Consider the following 18,057-nt stretch of genomic DNA (forward strand, 5'->3'; position numbering starts at 1 on the left):
ACTCTTATTGTTGTTATGACTGTGCCCTACAGCCAATCGACCAACTAACATTTATTAAGTACCTTCCTCTGACCTGGGTGCTAGAGATCAAAGACAAAAGTGAACTATTTCCTACCCTCAAGGACTTTATGTTCTATTGGAATTAAAACTAGAATCAAATAGGTTTGAGATGAAGCAAATTAGGAAAGGGGTGTGTTTTATGCAGTAGCTATCAAATAGGCTCCGCCAATGCCTGTCTCTGATGCCTCATTTTGGTGGGGAGGGGATCCCAGGATTCTCAGAATTTATGCTGCCAGAGTGGAAGCCATCCAGAGTGGAAGAGCTTTGAGCCTAGTGCTGGTGATGAACGGCTTGTGTTATCCATGGAGTGTGGGAGAGTAGAAGAATGCCAGTTTGGGGGCCAGACTACATGGGTTCAAATCTTGGTTCTGCAACTTACTACATATATAATCTTGACCAACTCCCTCACATCCTCTGACCTCATCTGTAAAGTGAGAGGTTTGGACTAAGTGATCCTGATTTGTTCCCCACTCTAAATCTGTGAGACAAAGCTCCAGTCTAAATGCTGAATGGCTCTTCACTGGGCTACCCTCAGGCTGATGAATTTCTCCCCCTGAGTCCTTCTCAAAGACCATGCACTAAACCCTAGAAAGAATTCTTGGTCTGGGATCTGCCACGATTTTTTTCCTTCAGATATTTTGATGACTGTATTTCAATAGAACTCTTTTTCTTTGGAATCTTTCGTGTTTTATTTCGTTCCTTTAAAAACACTTTTTGGTGAAGAGGACCATATTCTTCACCAGAAAGGGAAGGGGAAGGGTTGTGACATTTTAAAAAATGCCAACTCTTTCCCTAAAGGTTCTGTAATCTGTGACTTGGGACACAGGGCCCCTCCCCACAAAATTTCATATTCTTGAAGTATTGAAATATTATACTTATATTTACTTGGGCTTGATTCTTGAACAATATGTATTATAAATATTATTAATATGAAATGTTATGCTTATTATACCCTTAGACAATAATAATAACAATAATTAATATTTAGCTAGTACTTTAAAGTTTGCAAAGCACTTTACAAATATAATCTCATTACTACACCTTGTTCCCTGAAATGGTTAAATTTATCTTACAATAGACATTTTGCCTGACTCTCACTTTGAGTTCCTATGCAAGGCATTTAATAGGACTATTTCCCTGTCACACTGTCCAGTATATTTCAGATGTGTCCATTACACATCACACTGGGTGATTTCTATTCTTATATTCATTAAGCCTTCCCCTTCTGAAGATGTCTACCACTGACTCAGAATGTAAGTGACACCAGTAATCTCATCTGCTCGCAGAGATAAAAGCAATGATTTTGTATTCTTGGAGAGAAGATGCTATGAAAGGGAGGCTTTTGAAAACACAGGTTTTCAGATGTCTCTCAGGCATTTCCTTCTATAGGGAAATATTGGTTCCCAGCCCTTTCTTTCCTCATTTCACTTTTAAAATTAATCCCTCCATATTCCTGGGAGCCTATTCAAGATTGTTGTATGAGTCAGGAAGAATTAGGAGTAGTGGTGAAATATCCCCCCACCGATTTTGAAAAATCTGTTGGATTTGTCAAGCCAGGAAGCAGATTTTTTCTCTCATCTAGGAGGGAATCTAGAAATGCACTGAAAGACAAGACTGGCCTTAGTTAAAAGAAAAATACATTTCTAGACTCTCGATCAGAGACTGAGGCAGGTGATTTGATTAAGTCTTTGTTTCTGTTTTACTTTCCTTCTTAAAGATTTCTCATTTAACTCTTTTATCTCATTCTGCAAAGTGAAGGCAACAATTATTTATTAAGGGCCTACTATGTGGTAGTCAGTGCTAAGCACTGGGGATGCAAAGAGGGCAAAAGACAGCTCCTGAGGAGTTCACTAATCTAATGAGGGTGACACATGCAAACAACTGTGTATAAATAAGTTACGTACAAGATAAACTCAGAGGGAAGACCCTGGGATTAACAGAGATTGGGAAGGGCTTCCTGTAGGAGGTATGACTTTAGCTGAGACTTGAAGGGAGCCAGGAAAGCCAAGAAAGGAGATGAGGAGCTAGACATGGGAGTCAGTCGGTGAAAATACCCAGTGTTGGGAGATGAATACTTTATAAAATGTCCTATAAAATTTGTTGTTGAGTCATTTCAATTGTGTCTGACTCTTTGTGACCCCATTTGGGGTTTTCTTGGCAAAGATACTGGAGTGGTTTGCTATTTCCTTCTCCAGATCATTTTACAGATACCTTCCACCAAAGCCCTGCTTTGGAACCTAATTGTGATATGGAAGGGAAGGGACCCTGGGTCCTCAAAAATGATCATTCACTAGAATTCAATCTCAATTGGGTTCTTCCAGACTGGAAAGCTTCTAATCCAGGCCTGGTGATATGCATAATGTCTGTTATCAGTGCAGTGTGGCATAGTAGAAAAAAATGTTGCCTTTGGAGTACCCACAAGTGATAAAGGTGGAAGAATATACAACTTTCTTCTCTCTGTGCATACCCAAAAAGCAGACTGACAATGATGAGACATTATATAGGACCAGAAACTCAGAAGAAGAATACAAGGAAAGTCTTTCTAAATCACCATTGGGTGCCCATATCCAGTGCTGCCTAAGAAAAGTCAAGTCAATGAGAATGGTGGGAAGAACACTCCTGAGACTGGTATTATAGAACCATAGATTTTGATCTAGAAGGGACTTTTGACAACACCCAGTCCAACACTCTTTCTTACAGAAAAGGAAAACTAAGTCTCAGAGAGTTCAAGCAACCTGCCCAAAGATAGGCAACATAAGGAAGCAAAGTCAGGATTCCGGGTCCCTGGATTCCAGATGTCCAAATTCAGTCATCTTTCAACCATGCCTAAGTCAACAAACCTGAGTTTTAGTCCCCCTATTTACCAGTCATGTGGTGTGGGCAAGTCACTTAGCTTTTCCTCATCTATGTAAAATGAGGATAAAGGTAGCTAGCTAGGTGGTGCAGTAGATAGAGCACTGGCCTAGAATCAGGAAGATCTGAGTTCAATCCAGTCTCAGATACCTACTAGCTATGTCACCTTAGACAAGTCACTTGCCCTCACTGCCTCAGGTTCCTCATCAATAAAATGAGTCAGAGAAGGAAATGACAAAACAGCTCCAGTGTGTTTGCCAAGAAAACCCCAAATGGGGTCATGAAGAGTTGGACACAAGGGAAAAACAACAGCTCATCTCAAGTGTGGAATCACATGAGAGCACAGAATCCCAAAAAATCCACAGAAACCTCAAAGGTTCTATTTTCCAATCTGTACAATAGCAATGCATGTGTAATGTATGATATTATTATTGAGAAATTACTGTGTTGACAATGTGATGTGGGTGGGGCTGGTGTTTGGTATTATTGGCACATGGACGTTCTGGTGTCAGAAGGGATTCAGTCCAGCCTGTGTATGACCTTCAGAAGGTTATTGAATTCCCCTAGGCTTCAGTATCCTTGCCCCCTCTCCCAACTCTCCCCTCCTCCAAACCTTCTTATTACTGAGGGTACCATCCTCCCAGCCCTCAGGCTCAGAATGTCAGTGCCCAACTTAATTCCCCACTGGATCTCAGTCTGCATCGCCAATCCACTGCTGACTGCTGTTTCTACCTTAACCACATCTCTCCCCTTTGCCCTTCTCTCCACTCACACAGCTGCTCCCCTGCTGCAAGCCCTTATCACTGCACGCCCGCATCATTGCAATACCTTCTCCTTGGTTTCCCTCTCCTGAGTCAATCTCCACTCCAACCCATTGACCATTCAGCTGCCAAAGCAATTTTTCCAATGAAATGTTACCCAAATTGTCCAGAAATCTATACTAATTAATCGATTAACAAATATTTATTAATAACTGCTATGTGCTGGGGATACAAAGAGCAGAATAAAACAGTTCCTGTCCTCAGAGAGCTTACATTCTAACTCAAAGTCCCCAATGCTGTCATTTGTCTCTTGTTTGCAGGTGTACCTGACCGCAGGCACCGTCTACGGGTTAGAGGGCCAGCTGAATGAACTGGAGGATGCTGCCCGCAGAATCAGCAGCACCACAGGGGAGTCGGAACTTGCTGAGCTAGAGGACCAAGTGGCCACAGCAGCGGCCCAGGTGCATCATGCGGAGCTGCAGGTGAGAAAACCTCATCTTCTCATGGCCTGATGGTAATAGTACTGAGTGGTGCAATCACAAGGTGTCAGAGCTACAGGGGATCTTAGAAGTAATCTACTCTAAACCACTCCACCCACTTTACAGATGTGGAAACTGAGATCCAGGGAGAGAGAGATTGACTTGCCCAAGGTCCCGGGAGTGGTAAGTGACAGAGCTAGGTCTGTACTATGCCATGTGCTTTTCTCTCCCTAATTCTGCCACCCTTTCTATTATAATCTCAATAATAAGTATCCCTTTTCTATACTCCAGGCTCTCAGCAAAACTGGAAACTAGTTGGTTTGTCTTGCTCACCTAACATAGCCTTTCTACAATCATATCCCCTTTCCCTGGCAAACAGTGCCCTCAAATTACGCTTTTCCTTCATTTTCAAAACTCACCCTCAGAAAGGAATTCAATTAATTCATTTAAATCAAGGTAAAAATGCATGATAGCTACTTGTTCACTCCAATAGCATAGCCATGGAAGACCCACAATCACCTTTGTACTGCAATGAGGCATCAGGATAAGGCTTTTGTAGAAGATAAAATTATGCACATATCAAAAATATTCTATACAGCAATTTTGGGATACAAAAATCCCCCCCCCAAAAAAATTAGAGGTTCTACCAGCATGCTAGAGACCTCTCTGGAAGTAATTTAATATTCTCTGTAGCTGTAGCACCCTGTGTATCCATATGTTATCTCTTGCTTTAGAGACCTCCTTCCTACCCCTCCCATTTCTGATCATATGTTTCCTAGATATATTTGTGTGTATGTGTGTTTTTTTACTTCTCCACAAAGAAATCATCATTGGCTATATCTTATTGCCAACTTAAGCTTACTATGTGTCTGATCACTGTGCTTTAGGTCACCAGTAATTTGGTTATTTGGAAATTATGGTATTCCATGATATGCCATCAAATAGAACTGCCAAGAGTGTATTGATTTTTAAAAGATGGGGGAAAATTTATACCTTTTTCATGTAATGCTCACATTTAACACATAAAACTTTTGGAAGAGTAAAATAATTTATTCCAGATTTTTTCCTTATGACCACCTCCAGTGTTCCTTTAGGGGAAGACCAAGTATGTTGGTCTTTACACCCTGGGAATGTAGATCTATTGAATATAACACCTTTGATTAGTCATGGGTTTACGTATTTAGAAGACTTGTAATGGTCTTATTCTCTTCTTCCTGCCTGCCTCCATTTTTCTGTGCTTTAAGATTTCAGATATTGAGAGCAGGATTGCAGCCCTGACATTGGCGGGGTTGAACGTGGCTCCGTGTGTCCGTCTGACAAGGAAACGGGATCAGAAGCAAATGAACCAGGTGCTTTTACTTTCTTGGTCAAAACATTCAGCACCTGGAGAATTCCAGGAGGGATAAAAAGTCTCTTGGCTTGGTAAAAAAAAAAAAAATATATATATATATATATATGTTGATTCTTGTTCATAGGTACAGACCATTGACACATCAAGACAGCAGAGAAGAAAACTCCCAGCCCCACCAGTGAAAAGTATGTTTTAAAGACATTATTGAAAATTGACTGTCTAAATTGCATGATTTGAACAGGAAGGGGAAATTGGAAATGAGATATAGTGGAAAGCTCTCTTCTTCTGACTAGCCCTTGGAGAACCTTTCAGTCAAACCTTGTCCCTCACTTACTTTTCAGATGAGAAAATGGAGGCTGCTTCACTCACTTCTGTTAAAACATTTAACCGGAATTTCATACTCCAAGGGTCTATGACACAAAGGACTAAAGAAAGAAAAAGTACTGCCAAGGACTTGCTGGTAAATTTCACCCTCTTCCTTGTCACTTTCCCTATGGATGCTAATTCCAGGAAAGAGCCTGGGAACCGTGGCCCCTCTTTTTGTCAAACCTCAGGGTCTAATTCACAGAATGACAGATTATACTGTTAGTTACCTTTCTTCCAATCAATTAGCAAGAACCTCTGTTTGGAATCAAAGTCCTTCACAACCTGGCCCCTTCCTACCTTTCTTAACCCTGGAGGGTATAAATAAAATTCTTATACTTTACACTCCTCTAACACACACTACAACTCAGCTCCCCTGGCCCATTTGGTGTTCCTCGCACCTGACACTCCACCTCCCATATCTGAACCTCTGAACTGGCTGGCCCCCAACCCCAGAAGGTACTTCCTCCTCACCTCTTACTCTTAGCATTGCTGGCTTCCTTCAAGATTCACCTCAAATCCCACCTTCTACAGAAGGTGCAGGTGTATGTATCTTGTATAGACCTAGTTAATTGTATATTGTAGCCCCAATTAAAATATAACTTCTTTTAGGGCAGATCTCTGCTTTAGGACAGGCCCTTCCTTCAGGGAGCTTACAGTCTAATGCCTTATATTCTAAAGTATGTGTCTTACTTGCCAAAAGCCTGTAAGCTCTTTGATAACAAGGTTTGCTACATCTTCAACACTTCTTTGCTTGAAGGCCATGTCTTAAAGGAAGAAATATAATCCAGAGCATCTGCTCTCCAACAGCTTACAGTCTAATTGGAAAGATAAGGCTTACCTGCATGAAAAAAATGAACTTTGAGCAGTATATACTAAATTTCAAACAAATACCATTGGAGTCCAGAGAAAAGAGATATTACTTGAGCTGGATAGTCAGGGAAAATGAAGGGGAAGGATGGGCTCTAAGGAGGGCTGAGATTGACACCGAGGAGAGGCTTTATGAGCATTATAGAAAATTGGAAAAGCAGGAGCCAAATAGAGAAGCTGCCTAGTCCTTTAAGCCACCCCTTATGGAACTGTTGAACTTTATAATCAAAAATATTTCCCCATCCAAATTTTCCTGTTCAGGTGTAAAGTCTTTAGACGTTTTTCAGTGCCTGCTTCCTACATAACAAGATAATTTGTATTTTCTTACTTAAAAAAAAAAAGGCAAACCATTGACGGAGAGGATAACATCTCTGAGGAGTTGACAACAATCTGTGTGCTAGTATGTTGTGTTATTTTTTTTTTAATCTGCCATCCCTTGACTAAAATGAATAGCTTGAGCTTAATTTATTTCCCACGGCTGACTACGTGCCAGCCACTATGCTAAGTGCTGGGGATCCGAGAAAAACAAAAGCAAGGTCTCTGTTGTAAAGGGACTTACATTCTAATTGGGGCTGCAACACACCAAAGACTAGGCATACACAAGATGCATGCATATATATATATATATGAATAAATACATACACACATATGTGTGTAACTTAGTATAAATATATGCATGGAATATATAGATACATATAGCATTTTTGGATTGATAGATAGACAGACAGATAGATGATAGATAGATAGATAGATAGATAGATAGATAGATAGATAGATAGATAGATAGATAGATAGATCTCATTAAGGAAGCATTAACAGCAGAGGGGATTAGGAAGGGCCTCTTGCAGAAGGTGAGCTAAGTCTTAGAAAAAGCCAGGAATGCTAGGAGTCGGAGGCAAGGAGGAAACACGTTCTAGGGATGGGGGCACCATTGCATAGGTATGTCATGACTATGGACACAGATTATATAATGCTTCTAAAAGCAAAATTCATATTGAGTAGGGTTTCCCACAGTCTTTGGAACTTTTTACCAGGAATATTAAATTCAAATTAACAAACATTTGTTAAGCACCTACTGTATATAAGACGCTAGAGGCATACCCTTGCCCAATCCACAAAGAAAGAGTGATAGTGCACGCAGAAACCTTTCTCAGAATAATTCCTACACCTGTGGTTCTCAGACTTTTTCAATCTGTGTCCCAAACCCTGCTTAAATCCTCTGTAAACAGTTTAAAAGCTACCATTTTGTCCGGCAGACCACTGCAAAACAGCTCTTCAGGGCACCACAATTGCTTGTCTGTGGAAGTTTCTTATAAAGTCCAAGAATAAAACAAGAGGTCCAAAAGTGAAGTAAACTGGCTTATCCCTGATAAGTCATCATCACTCCCTAAGCAGATGTGTACATGTGTGACTTCCCCAAAACTCTTCTGAGTGTCTAGTTGTGTGAAGTATGCCCAGGAAGGGGCCAGAGCAGAAGCACAAAGATTTAGAGCTGGTAGACACCATAGAGAAGTCAAGCTAGTCAAGCATCCTTTTACCAAGTGGGCCTAGAGGGAGGCCAAGACTTGCCCAAGGTTGCTGAGTGAGTAACGGGTTGAAAATTCCAACCCCAGGCCTTCCACTGCCCCATTCAGCCCCTTATATAGCATTCTTGGGTTGTTTGGTTACTAAGATATAGGATCAAAGGACTGGAGCTAGGATCCCAGAGGCCACTATGTAGCTTGAATATACCTCTATATGTACACATTACCACCATCACTGGAACGAAAGCTCCCTGAAGCCAGGGGCTATTTCATTTTTGTCTTTGTGTACTTAGCACCGAGCACAGTGTTTGGCACATAACTTATACCTAATAAATGTGTGTTGATTAATAGATTGACCTATTATAACCCCCTCATTTTACAGAAGGTAAAATTGAGGCCTAGAAAAGTTAACTTGCCTAAGGTCACATCACTAGTAACCATCAGAGACGGGATTCAGGAAGGGTGGCTCTTTCTGGGGGAGGGTTTTTATTTGATTTTTCAATCCCTATTCATTCCTTCTTCTACATCTTTTTCTACAACCATTAATCACCACCCTTCTGTCTAAAATAACTGCATACTTTAGAGAGGCAAAATAAGGCACAATATATCACTTGGGAAAATTCTGGAGAAGGTGCGGCACTGTCTCAGAGACTTAGTGGATTGTTTGTGCAAACTCCAGCATTGTCTTTGGACATTAGCCAAATAATTGTCGCTCCCGCTAAGAAAGACTTAATGAAGGAAGCAAGGGCATCATAGCACAGTGAATACAATGCCAAACTGGAAGTCAAGAAGCTCAGCGTTCAAATCCAGATTCAGATACTTATCCGATACTGGTACTATGGAAAGAGTCTGGAAAGACTCTTGGGTCAGAGGAAATGGGTTCAAATCTTACTTCGATACCTAATACCTGTATGACCTTGGACAAGTCAGCTTTTTTCTTTGTAAAATGATGGGGTTGGCCTAGATGACCCCTGAGGCCTGTTCCAGCTCTTAACCTTTATGTTCCTTGGACAAGTACTAGGACTTATCTATCATACCAAGCCATAGCAATGGATGGAGTCTTCATTCTCCATGCTAACCACCAGGATTTCTATCTGTTTGGTCACTAAGAAAGCTCTAATGTAGAAACAGCCTGGAGTTATTAGATGGATAGTCTTTATCTTCTTAGACATTTTTGTTTTTGCTAAGTGGCCAATCATCTATTTAATATTTCGCTAATGTGTCATTTTCTCTTTCTCTTAGGAACCAACTTTAGGATCCGCCATGATATTTTAGTTATTAGATGGATAGTCTTTATCTTCTAAGACATTTTTGTTTTTGCTAAGTGGCCAATCATCTATTTAATATTTCGCTAATGTGTCATTTTCTCTTTCTCTTAGGAACCAACTTTAGGATCCGCCATAATGTTTTAGTGGTACACAACTCTACTGCCAATCACACACTGCCTCCAGCTGTATACACCAGTGCCTTTCTTGAACAGCCATTGTATACAGTACGTCCCATAGAAAATAGGCCTCGGAGGAGCAGAGCTTCTTCTGGGAGCAAGGCTTTCTTTTCGTCTTGGATACCTCACTGAGAAAGCTGTCCAAGGCTTCAGCATTCTGGTTTGCTAGTGGGAACATTGCCTTATGTTCCCTTGAGACTCCAGGAAAGATACTAAGATACTGAGTTTCCAAAGCAAAAAGCTCTTTGTTTTACAAATGGCACTTTTTTTTCCTGTCAATCAATTGTGCTAAAGAATGTCGTCTTTTAAGATAATATATGTGGCTTTTTTTTTTTTGGTAGCCCTGATTCCACCAGATGTCTATCAAAATTCCATCTGGTAAAAGAAAAAACAGCTATCCTACTGGCCCCTTAGTGCTCACAAAGACCTCCCTGACTTATGCATGCTAAGGAAAATGGACCCAGTAGTGAATGCTAGTTTCACTGATGTTGGAAGTAGTAGGGGTGCAATTTTCATTCTTAAAAACAAAAAGAAAAAAAAGTTACCAGTGAGCAAAGGCATCTGTTAATCTCCTCTCTGTCTGCCAGGCTTCTGGCTCATGGCTCTTACAATTATTTTTATTAGTTTGCAGCCGCAATCATGATGTCACATTCCACCAGGATGGTCCCTAATGAAATGAATACAGCACAGCCAAACAAAGACATGGATTTGCTCTTTACCTTCATCCCAGGGACTGTTGTGAATTCTAGGCAAGTCACTGGTACTTCGACACTTCCAGCAACACTTGGGGATTCATTCCTTGAATAGGTGCCCATGGACCTCCTTAGGATTTAGACTTTCCCAACACCAGAGGAGAGAAGAGTGAAGGGAAACACAGCCCATAACTCACCTTCTGAGCATTATCCAAAATCAGGAGTGTGCAATTTAGTACTAATGTTAGCCCTCCAATTTACATTACACAATATAGCTTCCAAAGTGCTTTCCCTTCCTGTGGGAGGTAAGCGGGGAAGATACTAGTATCCCCATTATACAGATAAAGTCACCAAGGCAGAAGTAAGACTCCAACCTAGTTTTTTCATTCCCAAGTCCAGGGCTCTTTCTACTAGGTAAAAATCTATTGGGTAGGTTCTAATAGAATACAAAAGATAAATTGGATGTAAAATGACTTACTGAAAGCCAGTTGGAAAGTAATTTTTAGGACTCAAAGTATCAAATTGTTTCAAAGGAAATGCTAAATACCTTTTTTTCCAAAAAATTACCATAGAAATCGTGACTCCAAATTATAAGTGTAGCATCAATAAACTATTATGTTACTCTGGGCATGTGTGGACAGCAGGAACACGTACTAAATATGTGTCAACTTGCATTCTGTTCACAGAAACAAACAAACCTAAAAACTTCATTCAGTGAAGTGGGTCATGTTTATTCATAAGTTATTAAAGGAGAATCTAATTAGGAGAGTTGAATTAATTGGAATGATTAAAGAAAATCTCCTGCACCATTTTTAACCTCTAGATGATTGGTTTGTTTGTTACACCCATTCCCCAATCTTGATGGCTACAGGTATGAGTCATGAGCTGATTCTGATGGTGTTTGCACATTTGTCTAATTATAATATTTACTAATACCGTGTATGTGTTATCCAACCTGAAAGACTCATTTGAATAGAATAACTCTTTGGCTTTTGTTCCACTGGTGTGATTTAAAACAAAATGGAGAAGAAAAAAGCCCACAATACAAAAAAGCTCGGAGTTCAGAATAGAATGTATTCCATAAAGAGGCATGAGAAGCAGCTACTGTTGTGTTAGTGTTAAAATATCCTGTCTTCTTTGACAAAAATGTGTCCTGTGTAAGCATTGCAAAAAAAAACAAAAAACAAAAAACAAAAAAAACTGCTCTATGGCATTTGAATTTTTACAAAGGTTTCCTTGTGCCAAATCTGTGTGAAGATTTAATTTTATCATTCAGAAAAATCACAAAAGCATATGTTCTATCAACACGGAGGATTATTTTGTCATCAAGTGATTTCAATCTTTAGTGTTAATATTTATATTTAGATTAATTTTTATAAATGAAAATATTTTAATGGTTTAAGAAAATTAAGACGCTTTAATGATTTCTTTAATGAAGTCTGAGTACAAGTTAAGCTTGCCTTCATGTTATCTGCATCTTTGCCAAGAATTACTGTCGGGAGAAGTGATAACAGAGTAAAAGTCATTTATGAAAAATAATGTCTGTGCAGATGTGACTGATTTTTTTTCCTAAAAGAATGTGAGCCAGCTACACACACACACACACACACACACACACACACACACACACACACACACAGTTAAAGAGGTGCATGCTGGGTACTCCCAAGCTACCAGCACAATGGGTTTGACTGATGTTTTTCCCTAAATCAGATGATTTTTTTTTTTTTACCAGATGGACTGATTGTTTCAGCCTCAGGGCAACAGCCTTAAGTTTTTCTCTGCATCCATCCTGCAGGCAGTTCCAGTGCCTGTTGAATTGAATTGAATTGAATGACACTGCTTTCCCTCCTTTCCTTGAAAGACCTCTCAGATTAGAGATATTGCAACAAGTCTGATGTCAGTGAAAAAGTCCCAGAGCCATTGGGCTCTTAACCTGGAGTTCACTGTGCTTGGATAGGTTTTGGAGGTCCATGAACCTGGATGCGAAAGTCGCTGAACCTATTATGAGGAGTGAAGGGGAAGAAGCAATGATTTGACCCAGGAGCATTCCATGGAGGCCTGCAGCTTCCCAGAGCTCAGGGAGTTTCTGGGACCATATTGCCTGCCCATTTCTTATTGACCACTAGCCCTACTTATTCCCTGTCCCAACATGCACTTTTCACCTTGCATTGGAATGCTCCGGTAGCCTGAGTTGAATCTGGATACTAATAGAAGCACACACAGAATCTCTGACCAGTCGGGTGTCTTTATAGGAATCCTGAGAGGACAGGACTCTGGTTGGAAGACGGGTTTTCCCCAGCTGCAGATGTGACTGGCTTTTTTCCCCTAAAAGAATGTGAGCAAGCAGCACTCACACACACACACACACACACACACACACACACACACACACTCACACACACACATACTCACACACAGAGTTAAAGAGGTGTATGCTGGGTACTCTCAACAGAATAGTAACATGGCCAAGGAAAAGATGCCTGATTTTTGTTGTTTTTCTTTTGGTCTATAGTATTAGTATAGAGTGAAGAAACCCCCTCAACCTACACAGATTAGCAACTTCTCAGCAATTTAAGAGTCTTAGTAGGTTAGGGAAAGAAGTTGAGTGACTTGTCTAAGGTCACACAGCCAGTAGGGATAAGAAGCAAGATTTTACCCCGTATCTATCTGACTCTAAGGTCAGCTCCAGATCTAATAGGCTGCACCAGCTTTCTAGGTAGCTGATAATCCCACTTATTTTGAAATACTATCTAACAAAGTTCTAGGAGCCAAGAATTTATCATGGTATTCAGCCAGGATCTGGAACTCCCTTATAGGACTGATAACTCCCTGCACACACACACACACACACACACACACAGAGTCACAGATCACTGGTGACACTTATTCTGATTAAAAACTTGATTATTGAGGTAGCTAGGTGGTACAGTGAATAGAGCACCAACCCTAGAGTAAAGAGGGCCTGAGTTCAAATCCAACCTCAGACACTTAGCACAAAAAACTAACCATGTGACCTTGGGCAAGTCACTTAGTCCCAGTTGCCCTACTTTCCCCCCTCCAAAAAAAAAAAAAAGCACACACACAAAAGAACCTTGATTATTGACAAACTGTGGCTAAAGCTGCTTCTGTCTAAAGGAACTTGTGAGTCATAGAATATTAACATGGGAATGGGGTACAATATCCATTAATGGCTTTTTAGATTTCTATGGAAGGCATTTAGAATCTGAAATCAGAAACCAAATATAAGGCCAGAAAGAAGGTGAACTCCATGCCAAGCCTGTCAGCCTTGGAAGGTGGCTCATGGGTAGGTAGCTCTCTGTTCAGTAAGGATTTACCTACTGAAACTTGTGAGTACGTCCAACACCAGTCAGAATGGGCATCCTGCTAATTTAGGAGGAAAGCTTGACTTTTCAATGCTTGGGTGAGTCACCCACAACTATTCAAATGTGTTGGCATTGAAAGGTGTCCCTTCAACTTAGGCAATAGGTACAGATTTAGAATACATCATTGGACTGTGATTGTACTCAGCAACTACACAACAAGGTCAAGGTTTTCTATTGTTAAGAGTAGAACAGGGGCGGCTAGGTGGCATAGTGAATAGAGCACCGGCCCTGGAGTCAGGAGAACCTGAGTTCAAATCTGGTCTCAGACACTTAACACCAAACTAGCTGTGTGACCTTGGGCAAGTCACTTAACCCCAATTACCCTACCTTCCCCCCTCCAAAAAGCAAAAAAAAAAAAAAGGGTAGAATGAATGGAGTATTGAGGCCAGTCTTAAGGATTTATGCTGGTCTCATACAGTTGAGTCTGCCTTACTGATAGGTGTTAACTGTGAAAACAAAAGAATGAAAAGACTGTGTTTCAATTCTGCTCACCTGTCCTACAGAGAAATATATACACAATCTCAGTCTCAGAAAGGAAGCTCAGATGTCAACTAATTCACATCAGAACTGGAATTCCCATTCCTGACAAATGGCCATCCAATCTTTGCTTTAAAACCTCCATTAAGAGGAAGGCATCTACCCTTTACCCCTTCCAAGCAGACATTCCCCCTTTTGGACAGTACCAATGTTAGGAAGTTGTTTATTTTACCCCTAAATGTGCCCTCTGTGCCACTTCTATCCATTGATCCTAGTTCTGCTTTCTGGGGCCAACTCCCTCTTCCACATGTTTCTATCAGCCCTATGAGGGCAAAATCGAGCAAGTTTCCCATCAGACCCTACCCACTGTGGGCCCCTTGTAAGAGAGTTTTATGTTCTCCAGCTCAGCACCTGGAACAGTCTGGCACTTGGAGCGCTTAATAAGTTCATGTAGACTTATTGATTGATTATACTCTTCGGCTTGACCAGCCTGACATCTTTCCCAAGACCTAGATGGAGGGGCTTGGTCACCATCCTGGATAGATTTCAAGAGGTCCATGAATATGGATGGCAAAGACAATTAGTCTTATTTTACTAATCTTTGGTTTCCTTTGTAGTGTTATTTATTTGAGGTTAAGAATGCCTGGTCTAGGTTAATTAAGGAAGTCAGTTGCCTATTCCTCATTCTAATCTGTACATCTGTCTGTGCCCATCAGGCAGGCAGGCATGCACAGGGATCACAACCTGACAGGTGCATTTCAAAGGGAGCTTGGGAAGCCACCTCTGAGATCCCAGGGAGCCCAATATCCCCTTAGCTCCCCTTACAAGAAGCCAATTCCAAGGTGCAGGGCACAAGTATCATGCTAATGTTCCTCCAGCTTAGCATCAGCTCTCCATCACTCTGATTGCACTTACTTCCACGTAATTGCCTAACCAGTTCCTGATTATTTCTGCCTTTTCTGTCCCTGTATGTGATATACAGAAGTAATTACTCTTGGACTTAACTGAGGTTTCCAAAGCTCGCCTTGGTGATTAATCCACGTGACTCCTGCTGAGGTTAATAAGGATTGGATGGTTTGAGGCATTCCTGCATTGCACAATGATCACTGCAACAAGAACAGACTTTTGTAGGAAAGAGCCCTGTAGGGTCACCCTATAGAAACCATTGTATATCAGCTACTTCTCACCATCACCCTGACCTCCAGAAGTAAGACTCTCCTGAAGAGAAAATGTGCTTTTCCCTTCTGACTCGATGCTCACCTCCTCCTACCCCCATTCAATTTGTGCCTCTTACTCTCTCTGGGATCATTCTGAAAAAGAGAGAGACTGACTTCTGCTCTACATGAAGCAAATGGGAATTTCTATATCACCTTCAGTGGCCATTAAGTGATTCACAGTAGATATCAACTTACAGTTCTGATAAGCAGGTTCCTATAGATGAAGCATCAGGGCACCCTAATAGAGACACAGGAAGCAGTATGAGCCAAGCAAAGTAAACCACCATCACCACTACCTTGACCACCATCTCCCCACAGACCCTGATGAAGACAGCCCAAGACACTGAGCCCAAGAGCCTTGGGAGTAGCATTGTTCCAGTCTGGGGTTCTGGCAACTGCTTCCATAAGGGAGACATCCTTAGCTACTGAAAGACCCAGAAAAGAAAGTTCTGACAACCAAAGTCCTTGGCACTGTCACATGGTTCAACATCAGAAACTGATAATATCTTATCAGTGGCAATAGCATTAAAGAAGAAGCCACCGCATCCTAAGGACTGTGGGACTTTTCCATCTGACTTACAGCTGAAATCTTCCCTACGTGTCTTCTCTTTGATTAGAAGGGAAGCTCCCTGAGAGCAAGGACTGTCTTTGTTTTCTCTCTTTGTATCCCCAGTACTTATCACAGCACATAATCAGCCTTAATAAATGCTTTGTTCGTTCATTCATAGGATCGTAGAGCTAAAACTATAAGGAACCTCAGAGATGTGGAAGCCTGTGTTCAAGGAGATCAGATGACTTGTCCAAAGTCACAAAGTCAAGGAGGCCTCAAGAATTCTTTAAGTGATGGCTAAGGGCCAAGTATTGTGCTAAATGCTGAGATTACAAATACAAACAAAAAGACAGTCCCTGCCCTCAAGGAGTTTACAAACTAAAGGGGAAGGCAATAGATAAAAAGAAACTGAACCAAGTAGGGAGGGAGAAAGTACCTGTCCAGGGACTTGGTGGAGAAAGTCCCATTTGCCTGACATAGAACAGAAGTCAATTTCTTTTTTTCTTTCATTTTTCATGGCCTGGAGTCGATGTTGAGTATTCAAAAGTCAAGTCAGTGGAGTACAATCTCAGTTTGACCAAGCTATGAAGTCTTCATGAAAGTCCAAGCCCAGATGCCAGGTCTGTTATCTAAGGCCCAGCCTAAATTGGGAGAGGCTCATTGTCAGGTTGACCCCAGTAAATAGAGAGGTCACCATCTACATTAGTGAGGGTGAGGTGAGGGTGAACACCAAATGAAGCCACAGATCCTTATTGGATTGAAGTATTCACCAGGCAGATTTTTAAAAGTTAAAGGAATCTTTTTTTTTTTTCCCTTTTCTCTCTCTGTTATGTAATGAAATGGTATCTATGACATTTAAAAAGTTAAGTAATCTGATTTTAAATTATGGAGTTGTCCCTACCTGAGTTCCCTCCAAGGACTATCTATAACAATAAATTGTTCTTAAAATGGAATCTTCAGACTTGGATTTTAATAGATAGGTAGGTAAGTAGATCAATAGGTAGATGGATGGAGATATAAAATTATATATGTGATATATAAATATATGATAAAATATATATATCAAAATTTTCACTATAACTAGTTTCCTTTGTAATCCTATGTCTTTTATTCTATACATTTAAAAACATTATTCTGAGAAGCTGTCCATATACTTTACTAGACTGCCAAAGGGATCCAGGACTAAAAAAAAAAAAGGGGGTTAAGAACTCCTAGCTTAGACCCTTATGCTTATCCCTCCAGTCTTTGGCTGATGTTATTTTGGGGTCCTGCTGTCAGAATTGCAGGCTTAGGAAACTCAAACTACTAACCCTATTGGTGTTTATGGTGAGGTGATTAATCCCACATATCAGATAGTTAGTTTACTGTTTGTGTCAAAATAGAAATGATGTCAATTAATTAAACTTGACAAGACTAATCTTCCCTAGCTCTGGTCATCTGTCATTTTGGATGAGCCTTTTCTCATAGATTCATAGAATGTCACAGCCGAAAGAGATTTTTGAGAACATCTAATCCAACTCTCTCAACCCTTATCCCTATTGAAAGGGATTCACGGTTTACGTATTTGTCCAATGTGTGAAATAGACATGTTACCGAGCATTGCAACAGCAAACCTGACAAATCACCACTAGAGATTTAGTAAAACCTTGCAGGGTAATAAAGTACATGGCCTCCATTTTGACTTCATTAACTGGGTAATAAAAGTTCTTTTCTTTATTAACTATCATAAATCCTCAGTTCTTATACGTTAGGATGAATTTTAGAGGTAGTAAATGCTAATTGAGATTTTAAAGAAGCTATAATTAATGTAGTTGAATTAATGTTGTTCCCTTGCCTTGATCTGGTAAATAGCCTAATGAATTAAATCAGAAATGAGGAGTAATGCATATTACCCAACATTAGAAATTGTTCCTGCTGCTTCCAACTGAAGACTTTTAATGGCTTACCATCGTCATCATTATAGGAACAATAATAATGTTATAATAATCACTTGCTTTCTTGTGATGCGGCTACAATGTGTTTTTACATGCA

At 40.5% G+C, this 18,057-nt stretch overlaps 1 protein-coding gene across 2 annotated transcripts in view; it reads left to right on the plus strand.

The window, feature by feature from the left end:
* Window positions 1-11,935, plus strand: part of MYRIP (myosin VIIA and Rab interacting protein) — a 435,525-nt gene extending 423,590 nt beyond the window's left edge. For both annotated transcript variants that reach the window (XM_069088306.1, XM_069088307.1), the window contains exons 13-17: window positions 3,995-4,156; window positions 5,398-5,502; window positions 5,629-5,689; window positions 5,846-5,964; window positions 9,640-11,935. In XM_069088306.1, the coding sequence (XP_068944407.1) occupies window positions 3,995-4,156; window positions 5,398-5,502; window positions 5,629-5,689; window positions 5,846-5,964; window positions 9,640-9,672 (480 nt within the window). In that variant the 3' untranslated portion in view covers window positions 9,673-11,935. The remainder of the gene's footprint in view (window positions 1-3,994; window positions 4,157-5,397; window positions 5,503-5,628; window positions 5,690-5,845; window positions 5,965-9,639) is intronic.
* Window positions 11,936-18,057: the final 6,122 nt, after the last annotated feature.

Source organism: Petaurus breviceps, unplaced genomic scaffold (genome assembly GCF_028583685.1).
Source record: "Petaurus breviceps papuanus isolate PSGF00001 unplaced genomic scaffold, PetGlider_PUasm1.0 185, whole genome shotgun sequence".
Lineage (NCBI taxonomy): Eukaryota > Metazoa > Chordata > Mammalia > Diprotodontia > Petauridae > Petaurus > Petaurus breviceps.